This window comes from Solenopsis invicta, chromosome 5 (assembly GCF_016802725.1).
Source record: "Solenopsis invicta isolate M01_SB chromosome 5, UNIL_Sinv_3.0, whole genome shotgun sequence".
Lineage (NCBI taxonomy): Eukaryota > Metazoa > Arthropoda > Insecta > Hymenoptera > Formicidae > Solenopsis > Solenopsis invicta.
This window is the reverse complement of record NC_052668.1, coordinates 1,311,593-1,330,212: the sequence shown is the minus strand read 5'-3', so window position 1 is coordinate 1,330,212 and position 18,620 is coordinate 1,311,593. Positions and strand designations below refer to the sequence as shown.

The following is an 18,620-nucleotide window of genomic DNA, read 5'->3' as shown; positions in this document are numbered from 1 at the left end:
CCCTACGCAGAAGTCCTCTTTTTCACGGCACTATAGTATGTTAACTTTAGACAGAGTAACATACACGAACGACTTATTTGAACGTGTTTTGTCCAGTTTTTTTACATAAGATTACTCACAAAAAAGTTTCACTCACACATTATATGGGTCGCATTGACCCTAACAAAACTTTGCTGCCGTGCCGTTCGAATTCTAGTTAACCAAGAAAGTTGATCAACTATATCAACCGAAAGAATAGATTTCAAACTTTTTTTACGTTCTGGTCCGAACTTCCTATTTCATTCCGTCTTTACACAGCAAGCGTTCGAAACTTCATATGGGGTTTTTCAGACCCACTTATGTGTTTAAGGGTTAACACGACACAATTGTGATCAACGCCAATTTATTAGCTATTGAGTTCTACTAATTATCTTATAGGTAGAAGTTCATCGGGTATATAGAGATGTAATTTACAATTTACTCAAGAGGGAACAAAGGATGCGTTTGTGGAATAGTAGGGGGATCGTGGAATACCAATAACTAAAGTGATTATAAAGACATTTTTATTTATTAAAAAAACATAAATGAATGATCTTTCATAGATTTTATACACAAGTAAGTGCCTCAAAATAAGGTTTTAAGAACATTTTATAAAATATATTTTATTAAAAAAATATTTTTTAATAATTTTTTGGCTCAAAACATTTTTAAATAAAACTTAAAAAACTTTTAAAAATAATTTTTAACAAACATTATACAATGTCTACAATGCGATTGTAAAATTGCAAAAGAGATGCAGGGAAGAGGAGGGTAAGATGATGACCTTAAAGTTTGTCAATTTTTGCTTTGATAATGTAAAACTAATTTCTGTGATAATGTAAAAATAACAATCTATTTTTTTTTAGATTCACTAAATCCTTCTTTATCATCATTAAAAAATAGAAATTGTTAAATAAACTAGAATGTTTTTAATTAAAATTTTTTTAGGACATGTCAATTTCGTTACATTGCCCTTAATGCAGGTAAGATGACTTTTTATACCGAGTAAGGTGAAAAATAGTCAAATAAAGTTAAAAATGTACTCTTATGAATAAAAAAGATTTATTATACATAATATAATAATCTTATACTATTTTGCAAAAATAAAATTATTAAAATTGTGATATACATTACGATACATATTGCGATTAAAACTGCGTTATACAGTCAGAATGCTACTAAGACCGAAAAAACTAATGCTCAAATGCATTATCTTGCTTATGCACAACCTTTTTCATCTTACCCACAGTTGCCGTGTTTATTTGTTGAAATATAAATTTATGAAATATAAAATATTGCAATACGAAAATTAAAAAGTATGAATATATTAATGTAGACGTTTTTAACCATACAATATTGTGATTTTGTAGAGAAAATAAAAATATTTATTGTATTATAATTAGGGATACACCGGATAGCTGGACATTTTCTTTTATCCGGCCGGATAGTCTGATGTTAACAGGTTAACACCATTGCTTATTTCGATCAGAAAAAAGCCTGAGAGCGGCCATCTTGGCTTTTTTCGACCATTAGCATCACCAACATCCATTTTCGCGTATGGAACTATAAATCATATCAATTTTGCAACACTGTCAATAAAAAATTTTTATTGGCAGTGTTGCAAAATTGATGTGATTAGCCTATAGCATATGAAATGAATAACACCACATAAGCGTAGCATAAGGCCGCTGGACCAATGAGAATCTTATGTATATCAATATGGCGACTTTATGCTGGATGCTCATTGGCCACGCGATCTTATGCTATCAGCTATGCTTATGCTCTGTTATGTATTTCATGCATAGCATCTAACCTCGGGCACTGAACTCAATACATACAGGAAAGAGCCGTCCTATAGAAATCGTGTGTAAAAAGCCGGTCAGAGAGAGAGGTTTCCATTATGTTGGCTGTTTCTTTTCTTCTTAAGCTCTTGAAACCCGCCATTTTTGATGGTACAATCATATCTAAAAGTTAGTCAAACCTCCTAAAGTGCCTCTGAATCGTTCTCTGAACTCATCAGTCAACATATTTTTAATGCTTGTACCGCTAAAAAAAGAGGCCTATGACAGAAAGAGACCACTAACATAACGTAACCCTCTCTCTTTGACCGCTTTTTTCCAACCACAGCTCTTTTCTGTATGTATTCAGTTCAGTGACCTCGGGTTAGGCGACAATTTTCCGAAAAATGGCGGAGACAATGTTGGTACCAACAAAAATCCCTAAAGAGCGTAATTTTAATTTCTATAGATTTGTAGCACTGTTTAAGTAGTAAGTCCATTATAGCGTTTTTCATTGGGAAAACTAGTGCGCACTGAATGTACACTTGCTGCAGGTAATTGGGCGTTTCCGTTGGCACCGTCATCGCGCGAACCGAAACGTCCAATTGCCAGCGGTGAGTGCACACTCAGTGCGCACTAGATTTCCCAATGAAAAACGCTATCAGTTTGCATAATCACTTTGACACGTGCGCGCGTGTTTAAAATAAGTGTTGTATAATCATAATAGAGTAAAATGTAAATATCAAATATAAAAGTGTAGTGTTTAATTAAAATAAAACTTAATAACAATGACAATAAGTAAAAACATAAAGTGCGCAGAACATAATAAGAACATAAAATAAAAAACAATAAATATTATGTGTATATATTATGTGTGTAGGTATTTATATATATATATATATATATATATATATATATATATATATATATAGGGGTAAATAATTATATATATTAAATGTAAATAAATAATTTTAATTTTTCAATATTTTGGCGAGTCTTAGCAAACATGCATTATATGGTTTAGTAACGAATCTTTGCACTGGAATTAATTTATTAAAATCATTGGAATCATCATTGCGTGTAATTAAACAAATACGTCAACATGTCAGATAAGTAGCTAATATTTACATAAAATAAAAGATAAAGTATCTATGTGCCATCTGTAATTGTAGACGTTGTTGAACCGATTCTTTTCTTTGATTTATTTTTTTCAGCTTTCCAGCTTTTCACATAACGTGCTCAGCAGAATGTTGATGTCTGGGAGAATATTTCTCTGCGAAGAAAGGTTATCAAATTCTGAGACTACTATGTCCTGGAGTATGCCCTCCGAGAGTAAGCGAGAGTTGCAATCACATCCTAATATCAATAGCAGAGTAGTTAAATATATCTTACTAGCAGTGTGATAACAGATTGATAATAGCAGGTTCGTAAAAGGAATATTTACCATCATTCTCCTGTGGCAAAAACAATTCTACACAAATTTAAGAAATGACTGATGTTTCTTTTCTTTCAGTAAACAGAATTTGTTGCCTATATAATCGTTTTTATAAATATGCATTGGGATTTGAAGATATAGAAAGCTGAAATATAGAAAAGTTTTCCCAAAAATTGAGAATTGATACTTAAACGAGACAACTGAAACGAGATAAAATATAAAAACCATTCGAAAATGAAAGAGCATGAGAAATCAAGGAATCGCAAGCTCGGTGGAACAAGAAGGAAACTTAAAAGAAGAATAGCAAGAACATACATATCATTTATCATTTAATTTCCTATTAATTTTGTTAAGTTGTATGGAATTACCAGCAAGTCTAATTCACTGCTATTTTCTATTGCTTGCCAAATTTTCTGTATTTTTTCTTCCTTATCTTTTGAAGATCTTCCCGATCTTCACCAGAATTTGGGATGCTTCAACATGCTATGTATACTTTTTTGATGGTGTGTCAAATTTGTTGTAAATAATATTAAAGTGGAAAAACAATTCAATTGTAAGAATATTTTGAAAATGAATGTAATTGAGCGTTTACCTAAAAATGCGACAATTGTACTATGTTTATTGAGGCTATCTCTAAGCTCTCGGTTGTGTCGTTCTGAGATATTATTTGTTCTGTGTAATTTTCTGTATTCTTACCCCCCTTTGCCTTGCAAAGTGGATGACCATCTTTTACAATTACAACTATATGTAATATAACTTTATTTGCCGAAATCATACATATATTAAATTTATTAATATTTTTTGAAATTCACATTCAAGGCTTCCAAGTTAAACTAAAGTTAAAAATATGTAACATACTTTTCCAAATTACGTAGAGTATACACGTGCAAAAATTTCTGCTTTCTGCAAAACTGAAATTCAGCTTTTATAAAAATAGAGTAAACATTAATGATAAATAACCGTCTTACAATGCTTAAATAGAGCCCGCAATAAAGTCATTTTAACGGTTACTCTTGGAATTCAATGCGAATCATATGAGACATAATCTATCACTTCAGATATATTTCACGACCACTGTCCTTTCTCTATATTTTTTAAACATATGTTTGTTTTTTTAATTTTCTAGAAAAATAAAATTAAAAAAAAAATCAAATTTTTTTCTCTGAAAAATACGAAAGAAACAATTGTAACAAATTATAGTGTTTTTAATTTTTCAGAAGAATAAAATTGAGGAGAAAACATAACAGAGATGATATTTTTATATAAATAGAAAGAAATACGGCAAATACGAATCAGGCGCGGTCGATGATGCGCAATACGTGATAATCACAATAAATTATAAATTCATATTCATATCAAATTTATTGGACGTTTTGGCTCTTCTTTCGAGCCATCTTTAGTATGAATCAACAGTAAATTGAAAACGGAGTAAAAAAATTAAAAAAAGTTATTACAAGTATGATAACGCATTGTTTTAACCTGCGTAAATTTAATAAGATAAGGATCGAGACTTGTGAAAATGTCAATATAAACAGAAAAAATTGCGGCAAGTACGAGATTTCTTTCTGATTATATATATTGACATTTTTATGAGTCTTGATCCTTATATTAAAAGATGATATTATCTCAAAAGAAAAAATTTTGGAAAAATGCAAGAAAAAAAACGGAAAAAATAACAAATTGAACAAGAATGCCTTTTACGGTTGCAGCTAGGTTTTCGTGCTTGTATTGTTTGTGTGATTTTATATAAAATCATACAAACAATACAAACACTAAGACCTAGCTGCGACCGTAGAAGGCATTCTTGTACAATTTGTATTGATACAGTAACGGTCAATATATCTCTCTACTTTAAGGAAAAAATAATATTTTTTCTAATATCTTCGAGATTTTTTCTTGACTAAGAATATTAAACTTGCTCAATATATTTTATTCAGTATGCTTTAATATCTCTATAACAAAGAGATATATTAAACTATCAATTGTGGAGGGATTTTTTACAGTTTAAAGCAAACAGTAGGTATATAAATGTGTAACAAACCGCCTTTCCGCTCCCCCCTCGGACCGTCCACCGTTCCAGACTGTCCGGTCAAACAACCGCCGGACAGCGAAAAACCGGCGCACAGCGCCTATAAGACTTTCAAACCGGCGTAGCGCGCGAACACGCATCCACGCGTCGAGGAGATCTCCGCGCGCACGCGCTCGAGAAGCGACCGAAGTGGCGGTCGTTGCCGATCTCGAGCGGCAGGGATTCCCTCTCCGTTACCGCACCGTTCCGTACCCCCGCACCGTCCTTGCCCACGAGACTCAACTATATAAGCATCGCCGCTTCTACAGTCGAGGCTTCTTTCCGTCCGAATTTCCGTCCGCAAAGAAGTGTTTCCTAGCGCTAGCCTGAAGTTAAGTGAGTTTCTGCCAAGAGATCTTGGCGACTAGCCCAGTGTTCTCAGATGGGACGGGATTTTCGCGCATGCGCAGTGAATTCAGGATCAGTGAAGTATTTATTTTCATTAAATAAAGGTATTGATGAGTACCCTTATTAAGTGGTCTTAAATAATATTAATAAATTTGTAAGGAATGAATAAAAAGGATAAAATAAATTTAGTATAATATATTTTTATAACAAAAGAAATTTTATTTGGCAGAAATATTAAGGAATACCAACATTTGTTGCTATGGGTAAGGAAAAACTGCCAGAAAACCTCACCAGTATTTCTGTACATTAATTGTACAAAAATAACTTTCTTTACAATAGAATAATTATTTAATTTATTATAATAAAATAAATATTTATGTTACAAAAACGATAAATAAAATATATACAATATTTTATAATAATAAAATATTATATTTCAAAAACAAAAATAAACTTTCTTTGGTTTTATAAACGTTATTTGGGTTAAATCTAAGTTATTACACGTGCATTTAGATACATTAAGAAACTGAAAAAAAATCTAAAAAAATCTATTAATTTCGTACAAATTTTATAATAATATTGCACATAAATAAATGTTTAGTTATTAATATATTTATAAAATCTGAAAAAATAGATTCTGAAAAATTAATTAATTTTACAAAAATAAGTGTAATACATATATTAAGAACCATCAGATGCATTATTTCCATATACATTTCTAGAATTGTGTAATTTAAAATGATCCGGAAGTACTTCAAAATTAAAACATTTAATGCCTTTGGCCTAAAAACTAGATTGCGTTATGCATATCGCGGAAACGGTTTCATTTAATATTTCGTTTTTTGTTTTTGACATCTGTTACAATTGAAAAAATTTTTTCGGTTTCAGCCGAGGGGTCAACCACTAGTGGGAATCATTGTACATTTCTCTATAAATATATTGCGGCAGTACAGAAATAGAACAGGCAATACTAGTAATACGCGCAATACATTAACAATACGTAGCAATAGATGGCAATACGTATAGCAATAAATGGCAATACATAGCAATACATTAACAATACGTAGCAATACGTTAGCAATAACTTCGCTATAAATGACAATATTTGAGTAAATTGTATAAATATCAGATTAATGCAGTATTTCTACAGTAGTGGTAATAAAAGAAGTGCAAAAAGTGGAACGCCAAGAAGATAAACAATAACTTAAAAAACGTCTGCAAACACGAACGCGCACAAACACGAGTGACGAGTTTCCTTTGGAAATAGAAATTACTATCTATATTTTGTGACAAAAATGTGAGTATTTATCAGCCAGACAGACCTATATTGCAAATGATTAAGGTAAATTGGGGTATTATGGCCATACGGAAAAGATGGCCATAGTCTGTAATTTCTCCAGTAATTGCTAAATAGTGCATTTTTATAGTTATTCTGAAAGATAATCAATATTTACAGTAGTTTATATACGTACACGTATTCGAAACAATCTTATTCTAAATATTATATAATACTTTTACTTTTGACTATCTGCAAAGTTTTGCATGTGTCCTCTAAAAGCTGCTATAACGTCGAATAAATTACTGTTAAGCTATCATAATCAACGTTACGTACATAATAAAGAAACCTAAATTGTAACATGACTTATAATTTGTGCTTTCATTTTTACTATTTATTTAAATGCACTATGATCATCTTTTTCTTACAATTCGGTCAAGATGGCCCACTTTGTTTTTTCATACAATGTTTTTTTTTAAAATATAGAAATCTGTTTTTTTTCCTTACTTTAAAAGAATTATAATTGTTATGTTATTATTGCAACATCAAATAAAAAAATTTTCATGTTAATATTGCAATATAATTATAACTAAATCATATATAATTATATATATTTAAGATATATGTATATACGTGTTTATACTAAATGTATAAAATTAATAAGTTGAACGAACTTACCTAAGTGAAGTTCGACTGTAATTATGCTGTCTCGTCCGGATGGATAACTCATGTAGTGCGCTCCCCTGCGCAAGCATTAACAGGCGATTTTAAAAGACTGAGAAAACGCGCGCGTGTCGCGCCACCGCCGCGCGCTCGGGTCCCCGCCGCGCGTGTGCTTCATATTTTTAAAGCTACAAATCTGAAAGAGGGGTTGGGAGGGGAGGGAGTTATCCATCCGGACGAGACAGCATAATTACAGTCGAACTTCACTTAGGTAAGTTCGTTCAACTTATTAATTATGCAACGTCTCGTCCGGATGGATAACTCATGTAGATATTTAAAGCCTCAGATTTGTCTAGTTAATGATATAGAAAGAGTGTGTTATAATTTGAACTTCTTTAGGCTTACAATATTTTTAATAAAATTTCTTATGTAGGATTAAGAATAGATGCTTGAAAAGCCGGTTCGCTAATTATCGGGCGCTTATAGAAGCGCGCAAAGACTTCGGAGGAACTGCTCCAGCCAGCAGTCCTACGGATTTCCTGTAAGCTAATGCCTTTGCTGGCCGCTCGAGAGGTCGAAGCATGGCGAGTTGAGTAGGCCGAGAAAATGGAAGTATCTATGCCCGCAGCTGTTAGTTCGGTCTTAATCCACCGACCCAGGGACTGAGAAGTGACTGGTTTATGCGGTGGACGAGTAGAGATAAAAAGAGAATCTACTTCTCCCCGTCTGAGACTCTGCGTGCGGTCCAGATAAGATTTAACTATGGAAAAAAGGCATAGCTCCGGTTTGTCCAGAAAGGGTTTAAAAACAAGCAAGGGTTGATATTTTCCGACTCCGGAAGTTTTGATCCTTGCTGGGATCTTAATAACCAAAGAATCCGCAAAGGAGATATTCGAAATTTGTATTGCTGCCAATGTCTGCAACCTTTGAGCAGTTGTGAGTGCGAGCAAGGTTGCAAGCTTTCTTGAGAGTAATTCCAGTGAGAGATTGTCGTGGGGATATAGAGAGGCCAAGCGGGTAACTACCGGGGCCGTATCCCAGATAAAGTCGTAGCGTGGACGTTGCGGCTTTAGTGCCGCAATCCCCTTGAAGAATCTCCTTACAAGCGGGTGAGAACCTATCTCGTTCACCGAAATTAAGGAAACGGCCGAACGAACCGTATTTAGGCTGGAGTAGGATCGACTACTGGCAGCTGATATTGATAAGAATTCTAGGACTGCCGAAGGCGATGGACAGAAGCAGTCAATTTGATTTTGCTTGCAATAAAGCCACCAAAGTTTAATCGGCTTGGAGTATTGAGTCTTCGTGGCTTGCGTGATGGACGCAAGTGTTACCTCCATTGCCGATGTCGGTGTACCTTTGGCTATGAAGGCCTGGCGGATAATCTCGCAGCTGCCAGGGTAATCCTGTCCCAAGCCGGATGAATCTCTCTGAAAGGAGATGTTAACATATTAATGTTCGGCTCGAGATAGACTGGTTGATCGATAATAAGACGGATAAACAGTGGGAACCAAGGTTGAGCGGGCCACCAGGGAACCACTATGACTCCTTCCGCTCTGTCCGAAATGATCTTTCGAAGAACTCGCAGAATTAAAGCGAAAGGGGGAAATGCAAAGAAGCGAAACTCACTCCAATTTAGTGAGAATGCATCCACTGTAAAAGCTAGCGGGTCTGGAAACCAGGACACAAATCGTGGGCATTTCGCATTTATTGATGAAGCGAATAAATCGATGTCGAAAGGACCTAGAGAGGACTCGATCTTATCGAAAGAATCTCGGCTCAAGGACCATTCCGTCTCTTCTGAGACAACGCGTGATTCCGCATCTGCTTCAAAATTCTGGGCCGATGGAATATACGAGGCATAAATATATAGATTGCGCTCTGCGCACCATTCCCAAATTTTGCGAGCAAGCTCTGATAAATGGGGAAACTTAATTGACCCCATTCGATTTATGTATGAAAGAGCGGTGGAGTTATCTAGTCTTATTAGAAGATTACAATTTCTTAGGTGAGATGCGAAACATCTCAAAGCGTGAAAGACGGCAAGGAGTTCTAAGAAATTGATGTGATTTTGTCTGTCCTCTGCAGACCAAAACCCATGGGTGCGAGATTCACCCGAAACGGCTCCCCAGCCCGTTAGGGAGGCGTCTGTAAAAATTTCTAAGCTGAAGTGACCTGAGCGAATGAAGTTACACTGGGAAGGGTCTTCGAAAATTGCTTGCCACCACCATAGATCTTCTTTAATTGATTCCGGCAGGATCATACGGGCCTCAAAATTTTCCTCTGCAGCTGCAAGGGCTAAAAATTTTGCTCTCTCCAATCTCTTGGTATGTAGAATTCCATATTGCACCGCTGGACAGACTGAAATCAGAGATCCAATGTAGCTAGCAAAACGACGAATCCTGCAAGAGTTAATATTTAAAAAATAAAGAGTTAATTGTAAAAGATTATTTCTTTTGTCCAACGGTATAGAAATGGAGAGCTGCTCTGAATTGAATATGAGGCCTAAAAACCGACAGGATGGAGAAAGAACACTTTTCTGTTTGTTAATTAAAAATCCCAAAGAAGCTAGAAGATCTATGGTTGCAGAAATATTTTGTATACATGCCGCGTGAGACGGTGCAAGAAGAAGAAAGTCGTCCAGATAAACGACTGACAGGAAGCCCTTCTCTCTCAAGGATGATATTACAGGCTTTAAAATTTTTGTAAAAATATAAGGAGCCGAAGCGAGGCCAAAAGGCAGAACCCTGAATTGGAAAAGTTGACCCTGAAATTTAAATCGGAGAAATTTCCTATGCTCCGGACAGACCGGTACAAGATGGTAGGCATCCTGCAGATCGACCGAGGCGAGGAAGTCTCCTGGAGAAAGAAGACGAATGACTGTCTTCCAATTCTCCATTTTGAAATGTGGAGCAATAATAAATTTATTCAAGCCCTTTAAATTAAGGATAAACCTCCACCCTCCGGAAGGTTTCCTGACTACAAAAAAGGATGACAGAAATTGGCCTTTACAGTCTGATACTGGCTCTATCGCACCTTTGCTACAGAGCCTAGCGATTTCCTGACGGCATATTGAGACTTCTGTCTCTGAAAGGTGGATTGACGGCTCGGATGCCTGGAGAGGGGGATGGTGCCTAAAAGGCAGCTTGTAACCGCAGATTCCTTGCAAGATTACTGGATTGGTTGTAATTTCCATCCATTTTGAAATGAAAGAGCTTAGTCTGTCAGCAATGTTTACCTGGCTGTCAACTAACGCCTCCTCGACCTCGATCTCTGATAGACCGACGATCGGCGACTGCTGCTCGACGCCCCTGTTCTCCTTGTCGCCGACGGTTTCGTTTTCGAAGCAGGGGCTCGGGAGTTTCCCGACGTGGATGGAGCCGTCTGTGCCGGTAATTTAATTGGTTGCTGCACCCTCTTGGAGATCGTCAAGGATGTGCTAACAATATCCCTGGCCGATTTCTCCATTGATGTTGCCTTTTTTATTTCTTCACCAAAGGAAGAGCCAAACAGAAAGTTGTCCGCAGGAATGGCGTCTGCAGTGGACTTGGCCAAGGTATTAAAGGCCGGTTTTATCAGGGCTCTTCGTGACAAAGAGAGGCGATAGAAAAGATCCGCCAAGAGCTGAGCGCCGTCAGCGATTTTACTAATTGCCATTCGAACGTCCGGGTTGAGAAATTGCTGTATTTCTGGTCTGAGGAGGTCAGATATTGCTTCTCCTAAGGCGAACAGGGCGGTACCTACCTGATTTTGATTTAAACAGCTGTACTCGTCCCTTTTAACTATGACATTGTTTTTTAATGCCGATTTACACTCAAGGTTCAGTTTGGGAGCCCTGAGGAAAGCGAAATCTTCGGGGGGAGAATACTTTTTGAGTAAGACCTCCCGCTGACTCGTAGGCAAACCCTTACGGGTAAGGTCAGTCCATTTCTGGCTAACCATATTGTTCCAAGGTCGAAGGTCCGTTGCCTCTGAATCGGGTCCGAACAGATCCTTGGAAAGATCCACCGAAACCTCGTCAGGCCCCGTGGAAGCCGGGGCCGCAGCGTTTGCCGGAGGAGGCGAAGAAGGTGATTCTTCCGTTGACGGGTCAATCACCGTTGCTGCAAAACCGAGGGGGTATTCCGATTAGTCGGAAAAGGTTGTGTCAACTCCTCTGTCCGGTATACGGAACTGGGATGTCATACACACCTGAGACGTGTGGATCTTTCAACCTCTCTCGAACTATCGAGATGGATTCCGGATCATTACCGCTTTCATCCTTCAAGCTGACCCTTGAAGTTTCCTCGTCGCTTACCTCCCGAACCTCCTGGGACGTCTGTTCCGACTGCGAAAATGACAAAGAGGAAGAGCCGCGGGGGACCCTAACCTCACTCCTGGATAAAATCTCGATAAGATGCGATAACTTATCTTCCAATCCTGCAAAACGGTCTCTAGACTCGGACTTCTTTCTCTTCCTTGATTTACGATCGGATTTACCCATCTGGCTAGAGTAAATTATTCTTAACAAGGATCAAAAACTAAACGCACTGTTAACGCTGTGCACAACAGGAAAACAATGAAGCACACGCGCGGCGGGGACCCGAGCGCGCGGCGGTGGCGCGACACGCGCGCGTTTTCTCAGTCTTTTAAAATCGCCTGTTAATGCTTGCGCAGGGGAGCGCACTACATGAGTTATCCATCCGGACGAGACGTTGCATAATTATAAGTTTTATTTATCACTTTAGAAAATATTACTTTCATTTTTAATATGAAACGTGTATAGCCAACTGTCCCATAATACCGTGGCCATCTTTTCCTTAAAATTTTGATAAGATGGCCAATGCATATGTTATAATATTTTGTTAATATATGATTTCTAATAAATGTTTTCTCTTTAAATTCAATAGTATTATTAACTTTAAGATTCAGTGAAGTGATATGTCAAACATTATTAAAAAAATAATAAAAATAAAAATGCGTTTTTTACATTTTGAAAAACAATGGCCATCTTACCCGAGTTTATTCTACGAAAGAATACGTTCGTTTTTTTGACACACAATTAAGTAAGATTTACTAAAAAAATTCTATCTACTTTTTTCGCTCTCCAATGAAATATACATTTGTAATAAAAAATAATTTTTATTATCGAGATTGTATATTTTAGATTTAAAATGGAAGCTGAAGACTTTATTGATAAACTGTTAAATAATTATCACACCAAAATTACCAAGTTATATAAAATTACTTTTAAATTATGCAGGCTATGATAATATTATATCGATTTCGAAAATAGATGATGCTTCTATAGCGGAATTAGAAAAGTTTGCAAAAGAAGATTTAACTAAACTTTTAAATAAAAATGAATTAGTGGAATTATTTGGCAAAATATATCATCGAAATCCGTCACTTTTCAAGATTCTTGATGGTCACAAGAAACTATTGTTACATTTAAAGGAAATCTGTGTCAAGGAAGTTGAAAATATTTCAAATAAATTGTATAAAATGTAATGAGAAAAATAGTACTCGTGAAGGAAAAAAAGAAAAAAGCCAAAAGAAAAGAAATTTTCATGACATGCAAAGAGAAGCAGAGGAAGTACTAATTGAAAATGACAAAGAAAATAAAACAGATAATGCTAAAAAACACGTAGAAAATTTGGCTAAAAAATATGTTAAAAGATGTATTGATGAGTACTGTGAAGAACACATTGAAAACTTTAATAAAAAAATTGATAATTTAAAGGTCATAATGGATAATAAAAATTATTGTGCAAAATTTAAATGCTGCCTCTGCGATTTTATTTCTACGGGATATTCGGTAAAAAATTCTGGAATTGGAAGAAAATGGATATTATCTAATTTTAATAAGCACATTTTAATTCATATGAAAAATAGAAAAAACAAAAAACAGAGAAAAGAAAACAAACCTAGCAGTACTTTACTTTCAATTATAAAAGTACAAAATAACAATTCTTTTGCGAGTTTACTTCCAAGTTCACTTCGGAGTTCAAATCAAAGCAAAAATAAAATTCAAAATAACATAAATATTTCATTTGAAACTACTGATACTAATAGTTTGTCCAACACTAATGCCAATACTATTCAAAATGCGGAAATATATATTTCGCCAAATATAAATCCCATAGAATTAAATGCATTTTCTTTGACAAACAGCTCAATAAATTTATAACCTGAGTTACAACCATTATGTCCAAGTGTAACCGATTGCAGTGAAACTTCTAATTTATTAGAATTATCGGATTTTTACGAACGCAGAATTATTGAAGAGGCTAATAATTCTGCAACATTAAATAATGAGCCTCAACTACAAATAGAAAAAAATGCAAAAGTAGATATTATGAGTAGACAACAACGAAAATTAAAAAAATTTGAAGCATTTGATGAATCCTAGACTAAAATTACAGATTATTTTCTTAAAACTATTACAAAAATTATTGAAGATCATCCTGATATACAAAATACTTTGTTAAGTATCACTAATACAGAAAGTACAAGCAATTTTGCAAATTCATTCTTAGAATGTTTAAAAGATACGGCAATGAAGAATATCAAACGCAAGAAACATGAAAACAAATTTACTAGCCCTTTAAAACTTTTTAGTTTATATATTTTCATTGTTGGTGGTCGTATGCTCTATGAACTTTTACATGCGAATCTACAAAATATATTATCATCAATTACAACAATTAACAGATTAATAGATAAGGAAAGTAATATAGTCAATGGAATAGTTCGATTAAAAGAATTAAAGTTGTTCTTAATAAAACGAAATTATCCTTTAAATGTATTTATTTCTGAAGATTAAACCGCAATAATTAAGAACATAGCATATGATTCTAAAAGTAATCAAATGATTGGCTTTGTGTCTTTATGTAAAAAGAATGGATTTCCCAAAAATAATTTTTATGTAAATTCTGTAAAAGACATTGAAAATGCCTTTTCAAAATATGTTGTTGGCTGTAATGCCTATGTGTACATGACTCAACCGCTTATTGATAATGCACCAGCATTTTGTTTAACAGTTTTTGCAAGTGATAATCGATTTTATCATACTGACGTCTTAGCTAGATGGACGTTCTTAAAAAATGAACTTGAAAAACTTGATATACAAATAACTGGATTTTCAAGTGACGGTGATACAAGGTGCTTAAAAGCCATGAGAATATGGTCTAAAATTTCTTTATCGTTTAAAAATCCATATTCTCCTTACTTTCAGGTGAGTAATTCATTCATTTCTATTTTTTTAAAGCAAGCTGTTAAATTAACAATGTTGTCAATTAGAATCAATCAAATTTCTGTTTCAAATTGCAAATATAGAATAATAGAATAATTTTTTATATTATTAATATTACTATTTAACTATACTAATATATAACTAATTTAACAACTTTAATTAAAAAATAATGTAACAACCTGTGCAAATTATTTTAATTATTTATTTTAGATAGAATTTGATATAAAAAAACCAGTATGTATTCAAGATACAGTTCATATTGGAACAAAAATAAAAACATGTTTAAAACAAAAGATGTTTAAAACCGAATGTATTTTTACCGATGGGCTCAAAAATTCTCTCCAGAACATGTGAAAAAATTAATAAAGCAATTTTCTAAAGATAAACATTTATTATATGACAGTGATCTTGAACGTATGTTTAATTAAGTTTAATTAATATATGAAATATTGTATTATTTATCTAAAACTCTAAAAATTATTTTTCAGCAAAAGATAAGATGAATTTTGATGCTGTTGAAAAATTATGTGCGCCTCGAGTTACGGAATTATTATCTGCTATTCCAGATAGCCAGAGTACTAAACAATTTCTTATTTTAATTAAACATATATTAAATTCTTTTTTAAATAAAAAATTAAAAATTGAAGAGCACATATATTCCATATGGCACGCAACATTTTTTTTAAGATTGTAGAGAAAGTGGTTACAAGAAAATAACTACAGTATTGATAAAAATTTTATAGTTTCTAATGCTTACACGTCCATAGAATTAAATGCACATGATTTATTAATATTGATTGAAAAATTACGAAAAAATAATCAGTTTACACTTTGGTTATGTAGCAGTCAACCATGTGAAAAAATTTTCAGACAAATAAGATCCATGACATCTACTTTCTCAACAATAACTAATTTTAATTTATTGATCATTTTGAGACGTTTAAATCGAGTGCAACTTTTAAACGACATAAATACTGACTTAAGTAAGTTTAATTTATAATATTTTAATTACATTTATACATAATTATAAAAGTTCAATTTACTTTAATAATATATTCTTATTTCAAGGCAATACATTTCTATTTCCACGAGAAGAAAATAATAGATTAGAAATTTCTTCAGAGAGAACTTTAAATTCTGATGAAATTTCATCTACAGAAAAAAATTTTACATATTTTGGACACCGCTAAAAATGATGCACTAAATATTGCAATAAAATTAGAAATAAATATAAATGAAGAAATAATAAAGAAAAGTTTTGAAGAGATCAACATTCGACATTTAATTGATGAAGAGGAAAATAAAGAAGAAGAGGAAAATAATGATGATATTATAGAACAACAAAATGAAGATATTGTACTTGCCAGTGAAGATTTCGGAAATTTCGAAGATTTGGAAAATTTGCCAAATGATATTTTAATATTTAAAAATCAAACAGAATTAAACTTAAGAGATTATACAACTAACTGTACAGAAAGTAATAAAGGTTTATTTTTAGATGTGAACGTTAATGGAAAAAAATATGTTGTGAGAAAATCTTCACTCTGTTGGCTATATCAAAATAAAAATAGATTGTCTAATGACAGATTATATCGAGTTCGTGGTATTAACATTGCAAATACAAATGAAAAGTCGAGTGAAAAATTGAAGATAGAATGTGAAAAATATTACTGTGTTTATTATGATACAGGATGGTGTTAGGATGGATATAGGAAGGGTGTTACATGTAGAACAATATACATGTAAAATGAAATTTTTATGTGCTAATTTAGATGAATTTAGATGGCCAAAGAAAAATGATGTTCAAGAAATAGATAAAAAATTTATAATGTATGGGCCGATAACTTTAAATGGCATAAATCCTTTTACAATTAATAAAGAAGTGCGTACAAAAATTCAAAGAAAATTTAAAAAATTAAAAAATACATAATTATTTGCATTGTTAATAATCATTATTAACATTGTATTATGTTTATAAACAAACAAACAAAATAAACAAAATTTAAATAAACAAAATAAATATAATTTTATACATATACATACCAGACAATACTAGCAATATAAGAAAAAAAAGCAATATATTAGAAATACTTGACAATACCGGCAATATCAAGGGCAATACAATAAAATAAAATAAAAATACTGAGAATAATCAGCATTACCAGTAATACAAGAGTAATACAATAGCAATACAGCAATAAAATCTAATGTATTGTCAGAAACGGCAATCACTGTACGTTTTCCTTAGTAGTGGTTGACCCCTCGGTTGTCTCCAAATGGCTTCCACCTTGAAGCGTGGGACTTAAGCCAGCTGAGGACCACCTGCGCGTCTGTCCAGGCATAGATCGACGTTACCGGGAGACTGAGATCCCCGGCGATACGAGCGAGTAGCCTTGCCAACAGTAAAGCCCCGCACAACTCAAGGCGTGGGATGCTCTGAGTTTTTATCGGGGCGATCTTAGTTTGCGCTACCAATAAGTGTGTCGCAACCTCGCCCGACTTCTATACTGCTCGTAAATAGACAGCAGCGGCATAGGCTCGCTCCGAAGCATCGGAAAAGCCATGAAGCTCGAGGGTGACCGTGCCTGAGCCGCGCTGGACCCAACGAGGCAAGCGCACGTCCTCCAATTGTTGCAGAGACGCTCGGAAAGTCTGCCACAACTGTGTCAGCCCCGTGAGCAAAGGATTGCCTCAGCCACATCCGGTCAGCCAAAAATCCTGAAGAAAAACTTTTGCAAACACGAGGACCGATGCCGCCCATCTAAGAGGTCAAAGAGCTTGGCCACTTCCGAAAGTGCTCTTTGCTTGGTCATAGCCAATAGTACCTCAGAGCGTGAGTCCCCAAGCGGGGACACTCTCAAAGCGAAAGTGTCCTTCTGACGGTTCCAGATGACGTCTAGGGCGCCCACCGCCTCCTCAGTAGAAAAAAGTCTCTCCTCTTGATCCGAGTGAGGGCATAGATCCCTCCAATTGAAGGCCCACTTGCTCAAGGCGAATCCCCCTGCGCGCAAGAGCGCACTCAGTTGCTTCTGGACATCCCTGGCCTCATCGAGAGAATCACCTCCTGCAAGAATGTCATCCATATAAGAGTGGCGGGACGGGATCCGATGGTGTGATAACCCACCAATCAATCATCTTGACTTATCTAACCCAACCAACGGAAAAACTCTAGGCATCGGCCGCTGTGAGTGGTGGTGGGCTATCGGGCCCGTGCGCTATTGGGATCCGCCCAGAGTGGTGACCGAGAGCTTCCGATCCTCTAGGAAACCGGGATGATTTGTCCTGAGCCAGCAGCCGTAGTGTCCGCAAGGCCAAGAACGGCGTCGAAGCCGTCGCATAAGTGACGGTGGTAAGACGGTAATCGCGGACTTCCTCAGACGGGTCCGCCCGCCATAAGATACGCTGGAGGTCAGCGTCATCTGGGTGGATTTGGATTTGTCGAAACATCTTAACGATATCGGCCATGAATCCGACGCGGAAAAGTCGCCACCTCGTCAAGACGGTCCACAGATCCGACTGAAAACGTGGCCCTGGCAGGAGTGCGTCGTTTAACAAATAGCCCAACGTAGTGCGAAACGACCAGTAAAAAAAAAACAACTTGAATCTTATTAGAAGAGTCTCCCGCCTTGAATACCGTGTAGTGTGGCAAATAATACGACTTCTGTGCAGTGAGAGCTTCAGGACTTCAAGTCTATGTGGCCAAGAGCTAGATATGCGACCATAAAGTCGACGTAGCGTTTACGGAGCTCCGTTTTTGTGCCTAGTCTGTGCTCGGAATTCAAAAGCATGGTCATCGCGGC

General features: G+C 35.1%; 1 protein-coding gene across 1 annotated transcript; it reads right to left on the bottom strand.

Moving 5' to 3' along the window:
• Positions 1 to 17,525: 17,525 nt before the first annotated feature.
• On the bottom strand, positions 17,526 to 17,903 carry LOC105201920. The gene has a single exon (XM_011170200.1). It carries the CDS (start codon positions 17,901 to 17,903, stop codon positions 17,526 to 17,528), a length of 378 nt encoding a protein of 125 aa, XP_011168502.1.
• Between the last annotated feature and the right edge of the window lie 717 nt (positions 17,904 to 18,620).

Coding starts and splice junctions, on each gene's coding strand:
- LOC105201920 (XM_011170200.1), bottom strand. CDS start 17,903: ATGGATGACATTCTTGCAGGAGGTGATTCTCTCGATGAGGCCAGGGAT.